This window comes from Ascidia mentula, chromosome 3, assembly GCF_947561715.1.
Source record: "Ascidia mentula chromosome 3, kaAscMent1.1, whole genome shotgun sequence".
Taxonomy (NCBI): Eukaryota; Metazoa; Chordata; class Ascidiacea; order Phlebobranchia; family Ascidiidae; genus Ascidia; species Ascidia mentula.
Window position 1 is genome coordinate 18,874,879 of NC_138568.1, and position 19,127 is coordinate 18,894,005.

Here is a 19,127-nt window from a genome sequence, read left to right on the forward strand (position 1 = left end):
ATGGAATTGGCAGAATGTTGTGACGTTTACTGCACGTCATGCAAAATTTGGTACCTCAAGTTCCTTCGACCAGGGGACACTGTTCCTTTTCGAAAACCAAAGCATATTTTACCACTGGGTGTTGCAGAGATAATGATAGGTAAGAGAAAGACCCGTTGACAATAATCAGTAAAGTCATAAGCCTATGTATGCGTAATTTCAGGTGACTTTTTCATATGCAACTTCTATCATGAAGTTTCTTGACAAACATACATTTTCCTATAGGTGCAAAATACTTAGGAATGAAAAACCTTGATTAAGAAAAGGCGAATGCTAAAGTGGTGGCCATATTAAGCAAACGTTTTAAACACGCTTGTGTTCAGCAACATACATTTTATTTTTACACAAAGATCTTGAATATGTTAAAGTTCGTCAAAAAGGATTAAATTAAGTCGTTTTTTTAAAAAAACAGCTTTTCCAAACAGTAAAAGTTCAGACAGATTCTTTATTTACAGCTTGTGTGGTGATAGTTCTTAACACCCTTGCCTTGTTCTGCCAAAACATGGAATTCACGGCCCCAGCTCCCTCCTTTCTGGGTAGTCCGGGTTTTCCCCTTTGGATATCGACTTTGGTAAGAAATGTTTTAACACTGGATGGCAGTGAAGACCACTGTTATATTCCATTGTATTTCAGTAAACATGCCACTAATAATGATCATTTATTTTTATGTATAAGTCCTTTAATTTAAGTAAAAAGTTGTTAACTTGTCCAGCATAACAATTAATTAAATATACTTTGTGTGACAAGGATTTTAAAGCGGCAAATTAATACACGCCAAGTTTAAAGTACTGACCGCAGCATTATCATTGTTGCAGTTTATCGTGGGCGGTTGCACCAACGTCTCATGTTACAAAAAGAAGACCAGATTTTCAGTAAGTGTGTTTCCTTACATTCGCACACTTGTATGGTTTTATTGTTGGGTTTTTCGATAAATTGTACTTACGTGTTTTACACACTTGCCTGCGCATACAAATAACTAAAGTCCAAAGTGGTGATTTTGTTTGTTTATGGCGGTAATTATGGTTTAATGTTTTTATCTGTCGTTTCAGACCGCCATAGCGTTTGGTGTTTCAATCATTACAACTGTTCTCTCGGTGACGTTGCTCTCCGTGATGACGATGGCAATCGCACAGGAGGTCCACAATCTTAATTTTAACCCATCATCTTAAGTCTTTAAACCCTAACACCAAAATGTGTCTGTTACAACTAAATTACATAATGCAATGTGCCTTAAGCCTGTTCTGCCTACTACAAAATGATCAGCATCGGGCTGATTGAAACATTGGATCATGCAATGTACAAAACCTGTTGACAATCACCGTAATATCCAGTAAAAGGCGTCTGGGTTTATAGATGTGAAAACCAACTCACGGTCAGGTTTTCCGCCAAAACGAACTCAAATTTGTCGTACAGCTCACTTATTACCACGAAAGCCTCAACGCAAGTGGCGTGGTCATCTCTTGCGTAATTTGCACGCTTACTCTCGTGCAACTGGTAGTGGCGTCGTCTTCTGCTTTGCTGTGCTACCTCTCTCTGGCGTCACACGACGACCGGTGGTTCACCGACAGGGTAAAAACCCGATATTTTGTTTTCTCATTGTCATTTTCGTTAACTGAACAACCTGTTTTGCAAACAAGGCCTGAAATAATTAATGTATGATGTCAGTTAAACAATATTATGCTTTCATCAAACGACTACATTATTTGCGCCACACTGGGATTCGAACCCAGGCGGTTTTCCACTTGGCATATGGTTCGTGCGCTTGACCGATGTTGCCAATCGCCCCCACTTGTGAATAACGCGATTTAAAACAAACAGGGAACACAATATGACCCAGCAGCGACATCGTGCGACAACAATTCCAACGCAAAATTAAGCGTTCCAAGTGGTCAACCGGCTTTCTTGTTTTACGCGCCATCCAATGACGCAAGCAAATACACGTCAGTGTTTCGTGACGTCATGAAGGGTGTGGAGAAACATACCGGTGGGTGTTCGGTAAAACTTGGTCGTAATCGGTTGAAATGTTTGATATTTTGAAGGGCTGAAATCCCACCCCACGATCGACGAAGATTATGACGAAGAAACAGATGGACGGAAGACTGCCGGTAAACCTAAAACTCTTCAAATTAAATAAAGCATAAAATTGTGTTTTTCTGTAACTATCCTTTGGTATGATTAAGATACTGTAGTTAGGCTTATGCGCCTATGCATTTACGCGTAGTAAATTTACAAAAGTGAGAAACACTTTTTGTTTACTTTGAAAAGGAAAGCCAAAGCTAGGATGCTGTTGATCATATTGCTAGTGCAGCTGTTCAAGACTGCGTAGAATACGCAGAAAAGAGACTCCATAGCGGCGACCAATATACTTGGGTGCAAAATATCTGGAGTTAATAACTTTGAAAAGGAAAGCCAAAGCTAGGATGCTGTTGATTCAAAGTTATTAACCCCAGATATTTTGCAACCAACTTTTTATTGAATTTATATTTTTGCCGGTAGACCAACTTCTGTTTTATTAATTTTATGTCGGCAGACTTTAGCGATGGGACAACGATCGACAATCTGGAATCAACTGAGCCCCCTACAAGCAAACAGGCTCCTGATAACTATCTCACTACTCCTGCTAATATCTGATTTTAATGCTGTCTTTTCTTTGGGGCATTGCAGCGTTCCTTGTGGTCACTTCTTGCGTTTCGACTTCACGGAAAGTAACAGTTTATTCAGTTTAACTACGTTTCCAAGTACTTGAACATTCTAAACGTTCCTGATGTTCTTATCTTGTTATAATTGTGTGTTTTCTTTCTAATTAAAACATTGTGGGTTTTATTCTCCCTTAATTAACTGCAAACGTTAAACATGTATGGTGTGTAACGTATGATATCTATATGTTAGAAAAATCTTGGGGTTGAGATTATTGTGCGTTTTTGGGTCTTAAAAAAACTGTCTTCGGATGTTATGGTTGTTATCGAGACTATCGTTATTAATCGGATTTTTCACATAAATAAACATTCGTTTCTGATCTGGTGACGAACCTTCTGTGGCAATACATTACATGGTGTTAATTGTCAAAGCTTTTCCCTTTAAAAATCAATAAACTGGTTTTCATCAAGGTTTATAGTTTATTAAATTCGCTTTGAAGTAAAAGTAAAAACATGTCCCCTTTTTACGAGGTTGTACAAATTGATGTTTTCTGACCGATCACCTTCAAAAATAAAAAGGTCAACCATCCTATACCGAACCGAAAAATGATATCCACGGAGTCGGACTCAGACACAAATCCAATATTTCGACATCAACATGCAGCGTGCTTATTTTTTGTCCATGTCGACGGTGACCCTGTGTATAATACAAAATCACAAACAACCTGAGATTGGTCGTTAGGCATCTTTTGCATAAAATAAACATGAGGTTATGAAAACCACGACATTTCAGAGGCATGAAGCACGGGGGGGGGTCAGAAAATCACCAAAGGGACCAAAAAAGGAAAATATTTCGATGTGTTACGTCACGAAACGTTTGTAATCACCATTTGATAGATCAAACCAGACGTTCCATCGCGACGCACAGATTGTTGGGGGTGTGTTCAAAGAGAATTTCCAACAAAGTTGTTGTTTGTTGTGACGTAATAATGTATGAAGGTACGAGTTGGTTTGGGAATTCTTTTTTAAAAGCGTTTCGAGTGATTGCAGGGAACATAAAAATACACCAAACTCACATTGCAGTTTAAACTTGCATCGATTAAACGGTTCTTGGAATAATTTCCCATTCTGTTGCAGTCACCGTGGCAATTTCCACCGTATAGTTTATACTACAAGCCTGGAAACGTTTATTCCCAGCAGGTCAACATCTGCCAACTTTCGTACTTGCAGAGAAATATGTTTTGCTTTAAAATGTAATGTTCTATACGCGAATAAGACGCTGATTTTAATCTCGCTTTATTGTGGCAACTTTCTCCTATTTTATAAAATAAAGATTTAAAGAAAGTTACAAAGGAATAAACACATTGAAATGTGATTTTCCATCGCTTGTTCTTGCCAGAAGGAAACCAAGGCCTTTTTAACAACCACACTGTGAGATAATTTATTGCAACACAATATATCCAGCTTTATTTGGCGGAAATTTCAATCCTAGACCTTCCCAAGTTTCAATTATGACGTAACAACGGTTTTCGCGGGAGTACGCGAATTGTCAGCGAACAATGAGTGATTGTTTGCTCTGCAAATGCAAACGGGAAAAGCGAAAGTAAATATCCAGCTTTGCGTTGGACCAGACTGACTTTGCGGGACTTCGGTAGTAAACAAAATGTTTGTTTCGGTTTTCGCGCTCAAGGTGATGGTGTGGGATTCGGTTCCGTTGGTCGGTTTGAGATTGCGCAAGTGTTCGTCAAATTACCATGGATCCGAATCGATCATGTTGGACAATTTTGTTTATTGTAGCCTTTATTATTTACCTTATTTTATGCGGTTATATTTAACTTGTCTTATATTTAACGTTAACTATGTTCAATTTATCCGCTTGCCTGTATATGATATTACAAACCACACGAATATACACAATATATAAGTGTAAATATTGCAATGTTGTGCGTCACGCATGAACCTCGCGAATTCTATCCATATAAAAAACAAAAACAGCTCAAATTTTTAGAACAAGATCATTCACAAAACATCGACCTTCCACATATCTAAGGCCCTTTAAACACAAAACTATAAAAATATAACAAGTAATTAAAATGTCTTCTTCCAAAATGGTTTAGCGTGGAACTAACAAAGGTAGCCAGCAATCCCTTGATCTTTAAAGTAGTTCAAATTAAATGCATCCTCGTGTAATAAGACTTAAACACAAGTTAAAAAACCTTCGTTTGTTTGAAACTTTGTATTTTCATGTTCTGAATTCGAATTGCGCTAACGGCGCTCTTTGCTCCCTTGCGTCTCGGCTTTTTGCAAGTAACAATTCAATCGGTTTTAACCCGGTTCCCGAGTTCACACCCTCGTATCAAATAAACAGACATTGCAACGTTCGTAGGACATCAAAGCTCAAGCAAATGTACGGAGCTGGTTTTTACAAATTAAACGATTATCAGTAAAATCAAATTAAACGATACCGGGAATCACTCCACCAGTTTAGCCGTATTTGATCACAGCGATTTCCAACATTTGGTTTTGACCACATTTTTGAAAATACATGGATTTAAACTTTGGAAATAATTGTTCCATAAAAATAAATAAGTCCAGGAGTGAATTTTTCACAATTGTTTTTCATTGTTCAACCTATTTTGGATAAAAATTAAACCAAGGGTTAAATAAAAAAATAACACCTGCAAGATGATAAGAACAGTGTAAAAAGGTGATAAGGAAAACTTCATACAACCGCGAAGCTGTTTGGCCGAGGAGCTCGTTTTTTTTAATTTTTAAAAGTTATGGAAATAAACAAGTGAATATTACAGTGAACGTCACAAACGGAAACGTATTTCCTACCTCCACAGCAAACAAACAACGCACAACTTGCAACTCCAACTTGAAAACAAACCCTCTATGACGAAACAATGGAAAGGGAACGCGTGCCGGCGCGTCACAATAGTATGGAAGGAAGCACAATCGGAAAAACAAATATCGGCCGTGATGGGATTGTCAACATCAGGGGACTCCCCTGTACGAATACAAACATTTTTAAGCGTCTCCGACATGACCTGGTTCGATCCCCCGCTGCTACGCTAAGGCCACGTAGGCAAACCTTTAAGTTTGTGACGACAAAAAAGAGGCAATGTGACGTCACAGTTAGCGTTGCGGTGAGTATAAACTTTGCACCAGGGTGCCACTTGAAACCATAACTCGCTTCGGGTTTTCGAAGACTGGTGTGAGTGAGTTGCAGGCGACCAGGCAAGATTTTGTCGTGATGCTGATTATTAGACGAGTATCTTGTCACACCACAGTGAAGGTTTAGCGAGGAAATGCAAAATATTCGATAACAGGTTATTGCTATAGTGGAAAGGTTATGAGTTTTGGCAGCACAGTGCAATATTGTCGCATCATATCAACTACGATTTGAATGCGAACTTGAAGTACTTTTAATCCAGATCATATTTTATATTTTGAATAAGGCCATTTAGTCACGATTCGAGCCAAATTACTTCCATATATTTTCATTTGCATTCTCATCATTGTAAATAAATTGACAAAACATGAGCGAGTGCCGACAGAAATAAAATAGAACGAAGGGTCATAAAAATGCATTAACAAAGTTGGTAATTTGTGAATTCATTGCAATATTTCGTTACGACTGAACTCTTCCAGGACCTTAAGTCACATGTAGGAATCAGCATCAATAATATAGTTCACCGAGATTTAACAAATATTAAATTTCGAATGCCGATATCGTGTTATCTTACGAGCAATCTAAGATGTGGCCATTAACTAAACAAAGCCAACATCACATAAATCTTACGTCACAAGTTTCAAATTCGTTTTGACAATATCCAAAGCATTCCATTAAAATATTTAAGCAACAACAAAACTTCGATATGCTTTGATTTAAATGTGAAAAAGACTGAGGTAATTATATAACTGTTATTCTTCGTTTCAGACGATTACCTATTTAAAATATTGTCAGTTAACAAAATGAGTGCCGTTCACTCCAAAACCCCTAACGACATCCTTACATCATCAATCATGACGTCATCAACAAATGACGACGCAACTTCAAGCAGCGGAGTGAAAGTAAGTTCTGATACTAATATTGTAAAAATCTGCCTTTGCCAACTTGCATACATTGTGTTCTAATTATGACGTCATAACGTACGTGCAGATGACTCTTCTCGAACACCAGCTGTGGTCAAAGTTCCATAGTTTCGTCAACGAAATGATCGTGACGAAAAATGGTCGAAGAATGTTTCCAGTTCTAAAAACTTCAATCGCGGGACTCGATCCCAACGCCATGTATTCCGTCATGCTCGATTTCATTGCCGTCGACAGCAACAGGTGATGTCATCACTCATTGCGTCACTTATGCTGCGCAGGAACAGTTTGTGACATCAATATTTTTACACGCTCAGATGGAAATATGTGAATGGCGAGTGGATCCCCGGGGGAAAACCCGAACCTCACGTGTCTTCGTGCGCTTATATTCACCCCGATTCGCCCAACTTTGGCTCTCATTGGATGAAGCAACCGATCGGTTTCAATCGCGTGAAATTGACCAATAAGACAACCGGAAATGCGCAGGTTAGCTCTCACTCTATGTTTGAATCTTATGCAGATAAAATTGTTTATTAAATAATCGTACGCAGATTTCAAAACGTTAAAAGAGTCGTCCAACTAATTGAAAAAGCGAAAAAATATAGCGTTTTTGGTACACTTTAGCATAATTTGAAGTTATCATGTTTATTCTATCTTCCGCAGCAAATCATGTTGAATTCCCTCCACAAATACGAACCACGAATCCACGTGGTAAAAGTTGGTGGTCCGGACGCACAGAAGGTGGTTGCCAGTCATTCCTTCCCGGAAACACAGTTTATTGCCGTCACCGCTTACCAGAACGAAGAGGTACAACACATATTTACTAATACTTTGACCTTGTGATCACAGACATCTTATTATATATGTTATTTCAAGTTGATTGTAATCTAGGCACAGGTTTTCGAACATTGGTTGATTTTGTTTCGTTATCTAGGTTACTTCATTGAAGATTAAGTACAACCCGTTTGCAAAAGCATTTCTCGATGCCAAAGAAAGGTAAGATTTTAAGATGCCTGTAAACAGAATCTGGTGGTAGCTTTGCTTAAGTCTCTCGCAAACAAGACGGAATAAGTGTATTGACAGTGGTGCAAAAAAAAACATAATAAAATGTAATTGTGACGAAATAATAATGTGTCACAGTATCACACAATTTGAGATAAAGTTTGGACGGCTGAACTTTCACTTGAGGTCACCCGACGAGTGAGGGAGTGCGTCTCCCAATTTGATTGAAATGTCATACGCTTATATCAAACTTCTTTTCTTCAGCCGCAACGAAATGGAACCGCTGTACGGTGACGTAACAAAGACCCAAATCTCTCCCAACCCCCCTCAAAGTAAGTATTACCTCATAAACCAATTTTATTTCGCAAAATGGGATTTCGAATCAACTCTGTCTCGTTTTGCTCACAGTTCACTCCTGGGGATTACCCAACAACGATACCATGCCCCACCAGTTTCCCCCCTCTAGGGGATTTCCCGCTCACCTCTACCCACCGGTACCCCTGCAGCAGCCGATGGAGCACCCCGGGATGTTTGCAAACACCTACAACCACCCCTGCAAGGATCGCGCCACCAGCTACAGGTCGCATCGCCATTCACCCTACGCCTACACCCCTGTGCCAAGATCCTCACCAACAGGTACCTTGTGACGTCATACGGAATGTTTATGACGTCGGGGTTCGCGTAATAATTGTCTGCCTTTGTTATGGTTAGGCACCTACACCACTCCGTCATACCAGGATATGAATCCAACTCCTCCATCAACAAGCAGCCCTGCAGAATGCGTGTTTCCTCCAGCGGCCGAATCTTGGCCGGTATCTCAACCGCTAGAGAGCGTACTGAGCACCGAGCAGTTTCAGTTTGACGTTCCAACATCGCTTGAAAGCTTTGCCCACAAATTCGAGCCAAACCCGTACGGATTACCTGAAACCGAGTACCCGAATATGTCGGCCAATTATCCAATATCATCAGTTTATGACACTACCGGCCAATACGCTGGTATGACGTCATACGACGTACCTTACTCTTCAGAATATGTGGCGACAAATTTGGATGACGTAACGAACGGTGTGGAGCAGTCCAACCAACAGTGAGTGCGACGTTACGCATATTTATTGCAATTTATTGACCACTTGAATTGGATTTCAGATTTTTTTCGCTAATGACGCAACCGCAAGAAACCAACATCACAGTGACGTCACCGAACGGCAGTCATGTGATGATGTCATCACTTTACGACACCCCATCACCTCCAGTTATCGAAATTAGTCAAAGTTCGCCACTTCATCACGAAGGAAGCCCTCATTGGTCCCCGCTGACCCCACCTGCATTGTGACGTCATATATTATGTTCTTAAATAAATATTAAAAGCGCCAATTTCCGTTGTGTTTTCTCAGTCTCCAATAATTGCTGGTTTATTTTGTCTCGAGGCAAGTCGTAAACACGTGACCAGCTTGCTTATTCATCTGCAAAACACGTGACCTTTCAGGCGCACGTGCAAGATTTGCAAGGTCATTATGATAGGTGCAAAGTTGCTGATAAAGCCAAATTTAATCATCCACGCCCTGAAGAAACCTTTCGACCATAGGTCAGTAAAGATTTTACCAAGCATAGCTTCCAGGCGAATCATAACAACGTCTGCTGGACGCAATTTTGACACTTGTCTTGAATGACATTTAAAGAAATTTAATGCCCTCAAATTTGATCGCGCCCGAATTGCCGGTCTGTTTGCTGTTTGGCAAAATTAATCATTCCGATGCGAGCGGGTGACATTTCAAACATTAAAATTATCTTTAAAGAAACTGTCGCTCAGCATACAGCTTTTTGGAGCACAGTGAATTCAGGATTAAGTTTTGTCAACGTTCTCTGCCAGCAGCCATGGCAAATAAGGCCAAAAAATAAAACTTTCACTTTTAAACAGCTCACCAAACCGAACGCACGTAGGCAAATTTATTGCTTCATTTTTGTGCATTATTTGTTTTACTGCAACGAATCGCAATAAACGTTCCAGTTATCGTGCAGTGATATGAGTACAATCGCTCGTCTTATCGCAGTTCAATCGCGCCTTGACCTGGCTATTTTTTTTTGAAAAGGCAAATCATCTTCTGTTCAACAGATAAACAAACGATCTTGTGGTATTGTGGTGGTTTAACAAATACGGTTGCTCCATAGCATAAGGGATTATTCTTTCCAACATAAAGTGCCACCCTTTTCGACAAACTTCTGCTGGCCGATCAAAGTGCAGAAAACCAAGTGTTAAAAAACTTAATTAATTTTCCAAAAAAGTTTCATGCTGGATTTGATACACGACACGTGCGGACCACTGTGTTTCGCTTGTACACTCATGATTAAATCTATTTTTGCAGGATAGGCGTCTAATGTATCTAATCAGTACTGCAGTGGCTCCAAACCAGTTGGGCAGCGCTGACGCAATGTATATCTTATGCACATTCCACAAACCACATAATTATGCATCAAAGCAAACAAAGCGGAAAGTTGATTCAACGTCAAAGCTGTTGTTGTCAGCATTCTCAACCTCAGCTTTTTGCCGGGCTGGAATTGTGAGTTTCCTTATCTGAAATCACGTCTCGTGTGGTCGCTTTCTTGGAGCTCTGAGATATCGACACCAATGTTTAGTTTGTTGGATAGAAATCAAACGTGCTGCTCACTTGCACTTTTTTCAAGATTTGTTGGAGATGGTTTAGTAAAATAGGCAACCAGGAAAAAAATATGTTGCAGCGATCAACCGTAAACCAGAATTATTTCGGTCACACAAACATAAATACAAATGTTGAACACGGAAGTTTAGATTATCTTCTTGTGCTTCTGTGCAAAAAAAAAAGTTGTTTGTATCGATGCGATTTTAAGTAGCAAAACTCGAAAGATATCAAACCAGAAAATGTGGACTCGGGTTTCCCATCGTAATAAACGTGTTAGGGCACTTCAACACCCACACAAATCTCTAGCAAAACGCAAGAAAAAGAAAAATTTTAAAAAAAGAAAAATTTTATTAAACTTTGCCAAATTTGGGAACTCATTAGGCCTGTTCTTACCAGACCAGATTTTTTTTTAAATGGAATTCCTTTTACGATTTCTTTTATCATAAAGTTACCCGAAAACAGTTAATTCGTGCATCTACTCTCTTAGTATAAAATACCATTAATTTCTGTTAAACTTTGATAACTGACAATAAAAACGTGGCTGAATTTATTAGAAGTTAGGTTGTGAAACTTGGAGTTGAAAGATTAAGGACTATGTCCACATAAAAACATTTTAAGGCACTTAAATACCCGAAACACCCACGCAGAACCACCAAAACGCCACGAAGGTACCTTTTAGCACACTTTGCCAAATCTGGGCATGTTTTATGTCTTTTTTGGCGAACATTTTTGCTGTATTGGTTGCATGATACGATCGCTATTGCCTTCAACGTATATTCCCGTGGGCGATTTATCGTTGTATGCTACTGAAAAAACCGTGTGTGTATGCTACTGTGCGGGCGTACAAATTTACTCTCTAGTTAAAAATCATGAGAAAAAAAGCCCAAAACTATATTTTTCGACCTACATTTTCCACACTTTCCAGTATCTATAAAATATGCTAATTTGTGTTGAAAGTATTTTGTATCACAAATATTGAATGAATAAAGGCCGGTTTCTTTTGGGAGTAAATATGTTACCCAACACGCGCACATTTTGCAATTTTGTTTGCGGAAAACTGCAGCGATTCTAACAAAAAAAGCTTGGACAAATTGCATCTTATGTTTTTATTTGTTTTCGCAATTTTGGGAAGTTAGCCAGGAAATGGAAAAAAACTCTTCTTCAACGATTCGACTCCAAAAATAGGCGTTGGGGACGGACTGTCCAGGTGTTGCGAGGTGACGAAAGCCTTGGAAGCATTGATTGTTGTGCTTTGAGCAGAAAAAAAGGTCAATGAAACTAATGCTGATGACACAGATAAATCGTGATAAAGTAGTTGAACACAAAAATTTTAAATCGAAGACTATGCAAAGTAAACTGAAACTAAGAAAATTTCAAAAATTTTTTTTTTAAATTAACCGATGTAAAAATTATAACATATATAATGGAATGAATTTGTAAACGAAGAGTTGTATGAGCTTATTAAGGCGATAATTGCTTTCCAAAACCGCGTCACGACGCACGTGACTTTGCACCCCAACGGCTGATGAATTCTAATCAAGGCGGCTAAATTATTGCGCGGCAAAATATTTAGCCTGCGGCAAAGTAGCCGTACTTAATGGTGTCGCCTCTCGCATGCCGGGCAGGTAGACGCACCATTGTCCAAGTGGGCGTTACACCTCCATATATATTGTCAGGCAAGCTGTAATAACAGTATCTGGAGAGGGAAACCACCCGCAGTTTGTCAGTTATAGGACAGCTTATGAGTTTCGGGAATTCACTTTTTGTTAGACTCGATTAAATGCTGGTGGAGAATATGTGATTCGAAGTATTACGTGAAGGTGAAATCAAATTGGAAAAAAACAGGCAGTTCGTTCGCACATTCACTTTTAGAGAAAGCAAAGGTTCAAATGGGTTTACGGTTTTCGGCATTTTTTCATTTCAATGAGATTTTGGGTAGGTCACGCCCTTATCGCGATTATGTAACATTGAATGACGTCCGTAAATGCCATCATCGCTAGATTTGGTGCAATTTATGCTGCACAACGTTCTGTTATTTGAGGAATTGGCAAAACCTCATACTTTCAGAGCACTTTTAATAATCACGTGTGTGCAACCCAAATGCAGAAAAAATCGTTTTCAATTTTCATCCCTAAAATTGTTATTGAACCGCAAACCCACTGCTGGCTAATATTTTCGGGGCCAAAAGGTATTTCCCACAATAACCTTACAACTGATGACTTGTGGACCAAACCACACACAACTTTAATAACCCGCACATCTCTTTCTCCATTGATTTGATTCGACAAGTTAAAAGAAGGGTTTTAAGATAACGGTTTAACTGCAGCCCGAGCGGTTCAGTCTAAGCTGTTGTTTTAAAAACAAACAAATCATCCCAAAGCAATGTGAAGACGGCTATATTTGCCAACTATCGTGATTTGAGAATCATGAAGTCGGTTAAAGGTTGCTAGCTGCGTTTGGTGTAATTTCTCAAACAGCACCGAATAGTCCTTGACACTGAATTGACAAACCAAGCACCGGATAAAGGTATTTTTTTGGATCGATTAGGTTTTACTGGGAAAGATCATTGCTTGGAATTTAGCCTCTGGTTGTAACAAGAAAAGCTTTACTCATTCGATATGTATTTACATGTTATATATACACACATATCGTAAGGCCGACGTAACATTTATAGATGTATTGGGCAACAAGTATATTGATTACAATTTGTCGAAGCACATTTGCAGCCAAGCATGTGTATTCTGACGTCGGAATGCAATACACAGTAAAACTACGTATTTCTTTTGTTAATCCTTTGTACAACGACGATGAATATGTTATATATTGAACAAAAATAGGTCGCATTTTTCGGTATTGATCCCAATTACGTCCAAACAGAAAGTATGCCAATAAACTGCACGTAACGATTCACCGGTTAATTGGCAACTGGCATGCTTCCTTTGATGCCTGAGGCCTAATTTTTCCTCTATGTCATCGGCAACCGACGTCAGAAAATCGAATGCGGTCGCGACTCTGAATGACTCACTGAAGGTTGTGGGGTGGTGTCCCTAATTTGCTAGCGGCACGTGGATCGCTAGTGCCGGCGATTTTATCAAGATAATGTCACATTTTGACTTCTCCCATGTGTTACGACCGGCAAACTGGAACAATGTCATTTCATGGACACGTGCAGTGAAGGTCACGCCACGTTGTGTAAGTCAAACCGATGGGATAGCGTCGCAAAATGTTCACACGTTTAACTCCGAAGCGCGCAAAAGGCTTTAGAAAGTTTTGGAATGAATCACAGATATTAAATTAGGTTCATTACTTCTCGTGTGTGACTCGGAGCGCGGTTGCATGGTTCGTCATTGGAGGAATAAACTTTTTTCTCAACCTCACAATAAGAGCATCACCATTCCATCAATTTCGTGCGCGTTATTTAAAATTCCTATATATTGCTCGTGTGAGAGTGAAACTTGCGCAAACCAGCGGAGAAACAGAGCAGAATAGTGTGTAAGCATTTTGAGTGTTGGAACCTTTAAGGTTTTGTTTGTATTTTTTTCCGGATAGCAATTGATAAACTTAAAGACAAATATTTTGCAAGTTTATTCCTTTTTTTCAACATAAAGAGTGTGTCATTGATAAATACATATGAATATAAAGGCATAAATTTTAGTTGTGTTCAATTGCAAAGGAGAATTGTTTAACAAAAAAACTTACAGCCGCCTTTTCTGCAGAATTTGCTCAGATGGTTTAGCGAGTTTACGAAACGGAAACCATGCTGGTTGCAATTTTCCATGACTTAAAATGAGAATATATTCAACATTTGCTTTCATCACCATGTGCCTTACCACTGTTTCTTGCCACAAACTTCCACAAACGTCTGCACGACGAACCAAAAACGAAGCGGATCTGATAAATGTACGAAATCTGCGACTTCAACTTATGAGAAAGTTTCGACAATCCAGGGTCGATTTAAGAATATGGAAAGTAAGTATGTTTAAACAGATTGATAGCATAATAGCTTTCCTGTTTAGAATAGTCAACTCCACGTTTTTTGCACCTAAGTATGTTGTACAAATTTGTCACAGACTAAAGACTATGTGATATGTTGCCATAATCACGCTTTTTAAATGTAAACGTTGGATCTGTACAACACGTATGCTACAGATCTGAGCCCGAGTTTGGTTTCTTTCTCTTTATCTGTTTATATAGATTTTGAAACGACGCGGCGTGAATTTGTCAGGTTTTTGTTGTGTTTCCGACATAAACTGTTCAAAACACAAAATTAATGTAAAATTACACAGGATATACAGCATGAGTATCAAACAATATGACGTAATTAGCATTTAACCTCGCAATATGTTCACACGTAATGGAAATACACAAGCTGTTACGCCAAACTTACTGCTAAATGCTATTATGGTAAATTATCTGATACATTAGAGCAGTGCTTCTCAAACTTTTCCGCATGTGATGCACTTGGAAAGATTCACGGCACTTACAACGCACCAATCATATAAATCTACCAGGACGATTTGTTCCAATGTTTAGTGCCAAAGCGCTGACATAAATTGTCATTTGTGTCAATTTTTCTTTTGAAATTGTCACGCGGCGGCCCTGGAAATTCAAAACGACCAACCAGGCGTCGCGTCACACAATTTGAGAACCTCAACATTGGAATAATTTTTAATTTGTTTAGGAACAGTTATCTGAAGACTGCTTCGTCACCGTTCACTGGGATGAGGTAATATTGAATGCCTTTGACTCGTTAATTTATAAACACATGCTCATACGTGGTCATTCCTTTTTTTACACAGACTCTAGCTCGAACCCCGGGCTCGCATCTAAAACACCTGCTCCAACTCCAGCTATCACTCCATGCCCTCGAGACTCTCATATCGAGATGCTCTAATTCAACATCTTCTTCAAGTTCTGACACCCGTACTTCTTCAACATTCCGTGACTATCTGCGTCATTTTGACGAATATATGCGTCGTTTTGCCCAGGTGAGATTGCTTGAGGTTTCACTGGATCAATATAGTGACGACCTTTCGTTATGCTGCCCAAAACAGTGCCAACAATGATTGCGATATTCTTCAACCAAATGAAGTCTTGAGACCAATATCGCGACTTAAATAACGTTAAATTGGGTTGAAAATGATCCAATTTACCTTCGTTCGATCATCGTAGTAAAAAAATACAACGAACGTATTTCGGAACACATGAAATGCGCCAACGTATATATCTGTCAGCTGTTTTTGTCGGTATTAATGGGCCATCTTTTGAAGCTACTTAAAAGTTGACAATTGTCAGGAGTTTTAAATTCTGTCATTTGTCTGGAATGCATTTGGGTGCTGACAGGACACGAAGAAAATGTGTGAAAAAAACGATGCCGCGGTTTCCTTTCCTCGCCCTTTTGACATTAAACAATGCTTGCTTTGCGGATAAATATACTTTAGAGCAGTGGTTTACGCTTACGGACCCGGGAGCGGTCCTAGGCCATGTGGGGCCCGGTTAAAAAAATAATTGCGGATGTATTTCACAAAAAAGACTCAAAATTAGCGAAAACAAAATTTTGAGATTGGACGTTTGTTCTTCATGGTTAACTGTGGGATTTGGTTAAAACGGTTAAGTGTCTCTATACAACCGTGTGCGCACCGGTGCAATTTCAAACATCTAATGGCCCGCTAATTGAAAAAAAAATGGAACGAGCATCAGAGCATACTAATAAAAAATAATATTTAATATTGTAAAAGACCATACGCTCTTCAGCAGAAAAACAATTAACGTAGAAAATCTCTGCCTTAGGGTGCTCGACAACATTGCGAATTTTGTCTGAAAAGTCTGATCAATCATTTTGCTTGAAGATAAAAAAAAAAGATTTGTCAATATTAAAGTCATGTGAGATTCGATAATTGCTGTGAAACTCGGAAAGTCCGCATTAAATATGCGGTAGCAAATTTCGCAGCCTGAGGTTTTTTCTTTCACTTGTCAAGTCCACAAATTGGCGCCTTCCCTATCGCTTTCCGGGAGATCTTGCGCAACAGTTCACAGCTCAGTGACGCAAATGCGTGATCAACGCCGCTTGGGCGTGTCCGTCGAATCGAGGCCGTTGGACGACTCCTGAACTTTTGAACTTGCAACGCAAAAGATTTTGGAAAGATTTTGAACGTAAAGTGGTTGTTCGTGCGGCACGTTTAACTGTTTTCCCGAAGGCGTTGTAAAGTGCATTGAGCGTTGGAAAATGGCAAGGTCGTGTGCAACATTTTTACTATATTTGCTCGAGAATATGCACGAAGTTTTCCAAACCGACATCAGCAAATCGTGCAAACAATATTCAGATATTATTGGCTCCACATTGCTTATAATACTCAGATAATTTGATGACTTTAGCCGTATTGCCTTCCGCATCATGATCAGCCAATGATCTCCACATGTTTACGAGTAAAACATCGAGACAATAACAAACTGCCCGCATGTGTTGGTAAACAATGCTTTATCGCATCAAAATATCTGCGTTAAATTCCGAGGCGGGCACGTGATACATGAAACAGTCCAATGCATTAATTTTTTGCATGGTCCCACTTCAACTTCTTTTCAAAAAGTCCTAAAACAAGTAATGCATTCTGCATTAAATAGGTTTAAAATAGTTTGGCATCAGTAGTTGAGAAACGTTATTGTGTCTAAACAAACTCGACCTTTCAATTGTATTAGCTTGTGCATTTGCCATTTATAAATATTCATATTGTAGTTTGCGGAAGTTTCATCTCACGCATTGCTCTCCTCTTTGGGTTGGTTTGTTTCACTCCATACCAAAGGGCAGCCCTGTGCGTCATATAGCGTTCTCCAAATATAGTTTAATTTTATGTTGGCTGTCTCAAAGCGCAACATTATTCATCGCTCAAACAAGTTCCAATCGGAACTTCATCCGTTGTTGTGCCAAAGAGCTTATTGTCATGGACAACATCATATTGACCATTTTAATGTCATTAAATTTTCTCAATAAAGGCAGGGACTCAGTAACACCAACCAAATGATCGCTGTCTTGTCGTTTCGAAATGTCACTTGTTTGTTTGTTTCAACCGCATTTCGGTATGTTGCGCCATTAGTCTCACCTGACGAAGCGACTGTTACAATGTGCCAAGTTTGTCCTGTTATAATGCTTGTCCAAAACAGGGTAACCTCATCCGCTCTAGTAATCATAACAAAAACCAATGTTATATTATGTCCCAGTACCATGTGTAAATAATATGCTTTTTACGATAAACTTCTTAACTTTTGTTGCCAGGTGCATGCAATCCCCTCTTCGTCACCGATGACGTCATCTTTGACGTCACGTACATTTTACAGTCGTTGCGTCAATCATTTGCACGATTATCTGAACAAACTTCTGCGACTGAATCATCGAAAACGGCAGAAACACGTTGAAGGTCATGACCTTTCACAATTGATGGTTCAACATTTCTCAAAATGTTTATGACGCATGTAGAAATAACGTTATATAGATTATTGTGTATATTGTGTTTAGGAAATCTTTTTAATCTGATCTCTGGAATATGCAAACTGCATCTAGTTCAGAATTTTTCCTGCATTCTTCGCCGTCCAAAAACTTTCCAAAGTTTTATGGATGTATTTAAAACAACAAACTGTTTTGTTGTTTTAGAAAGCATTGCTTGTTGACGCGGAATAACTTCCCCAACTCCGCCGATGTGGATTGGCAATCTTGTGTTTTTTGTCGTAACTGTGTTTTACAATTATATTGCAAGTGACAATGCACGCTTTAAAATGTATTTAATATTCTTGCATGCATGCAAGCCTTAATCGTCGTTAAGTGTGTGTATGCAGTTTTGTCTTTAGAGGAATTTTGTGGATGATGTGGGATTATTCAAACTGTCGCAATATAAAATATTTCTGTTATACATATCGAATGTTTATTGAGACATTACACAAAAGAAGCAATGACAGTATGTTCAACTTTGGCAATATTTAGCGCTACCTTACAAGATGATAAACAAACCAACGGCCCCGCAAGGTGACAGCAAAGAAAAAAATGTCGACGAAGCAAATTTTTAAGAAAGGGACCATTGAAAGGAATTAAAACAAAAATCATGTATTTAATTAAATGTTTCTGTGGAAGTATTCGGTTATATAAAGATAAAAAAAAGTAAATTAAACTAAAAGCATAATGATCTCCAAAAAGATTTTGATGAATAATGGCGGGTAAAAATAGCTGAAGTCATGCTTTTGTTAGAGCTCAAATTATTTTTGTTTGCTGCTTCGCAAATAAAAAAGCAAAGCATTGCAACTTTTCCTGGCTAACCTGCAAATTGTGTGGAAAGGATTTGGCATATAAAGCGCCAAATATTTACCGTTTATTTTAATTTATGTTACCAGAACGGAGATGACATAATATACGAGTTTGGAAAGAAGGCATATTTTTCAAATTTTATTGGCCATTCGCTCAGAAAAGATAAACTGCTTCTAGGTACTTTTAAGATTCTAGTCCACACACCGTTTTTCCAATCGTCTAAACCAAAATAATACATGCAAATTACATATTTTTACAAATTACAAAAGAATTCTTCATCAACATTTCTGTGTTCAAAGTTTTCAATTCCATATTACATAAACCTGCAGTTCTGCACTGGTAATAATTGTTAAGATGGGTGGAAGAAAACATCCACTTTAACTCTTTTAAGCCTGTTGTGTGTTATTA

At 38.7% G+C, this 19,127-nt stretch overlaps 3 protein-coding genes across 4 annotated transcripts; all 3 read left to right on the forward strand.

Moving 5' to 3' along the window:
- On the forward strand, positions 1-2,670 carry LOC145895870 (uncharacterized). The gene is made up of 8 exons (XM_082984651.1): positions 1-139; positions 495-610; positions 855-911; positions 1,089-1,175; positions 1,453-1,608; positions 1,858-2,023; positions 2,079-2,144; positions 2,570-2,670. The coding sequence occupies exons 1-8, from the start codon at positions 1-3 to the stop codon at positions 2,668-2,670; spliced, it is 888 nt and encodes a 295-aa protein (XP_082840777.1).
- A 3,983-nt stretch (positions 2,671-6,653) lies between these two features.
- Positions 6,654-9,105, forward strand: LOC145894688 (T-box transcription factor T homolog 2-like). The gene is made up of 9 exons (XM_082983325.1): positions 6,654-6,752; positions 6,841-7,013; positions 7,088-7,256; positions 7,434-7,577; positions 7,705-7,766; positions 8,037-8,104; positions 8,181-8,408; positions 8,484-8,859; positions 8,919-9,105. Exons 1-9 carry the CDS (start codon positions 6,654-6,656, stop codon positions 9,103-9,105), a joined length of 1,506 nt encoding a protein of 501 aa, XP_082839451.1.
- Positions 9,106-14,191: 5,086 nt separating this feature from the next.
- LOC145895269 (uncharacterized) lies at positions 14,192-18,236 on the forward strand. Of its 2 annotated transcripts, XM_082984047.1 has the most exons (5): positions 14,192-14,398; positions 15,111-15,155; positions 15,229-15,417; positions 17,700-17,841; positions 18,075-18,111. In XM_082984047.1, exons 1-5 carry the CDS (start codon positions 14,216-14,218, stop codon positions 18,089-18,091), a joined length of 576 nt encoding a protein of 191 aa, XP_082840173.1. In that variant the 5' UTR covers positions 14,192-14,215; the 3' UTR covers positions 18,092-18,111. The 2 variants fall into 2 exon arrangements, with proteins under 2 accessions (XP_082840173.1, XP_082840172.1); XM_082984046.1 differs by having other exon boundaries at positions 17,700-18,236.
- The last annotated feature ends 891 nt before the right edge of the window (positions 18,237-19,127 follow it).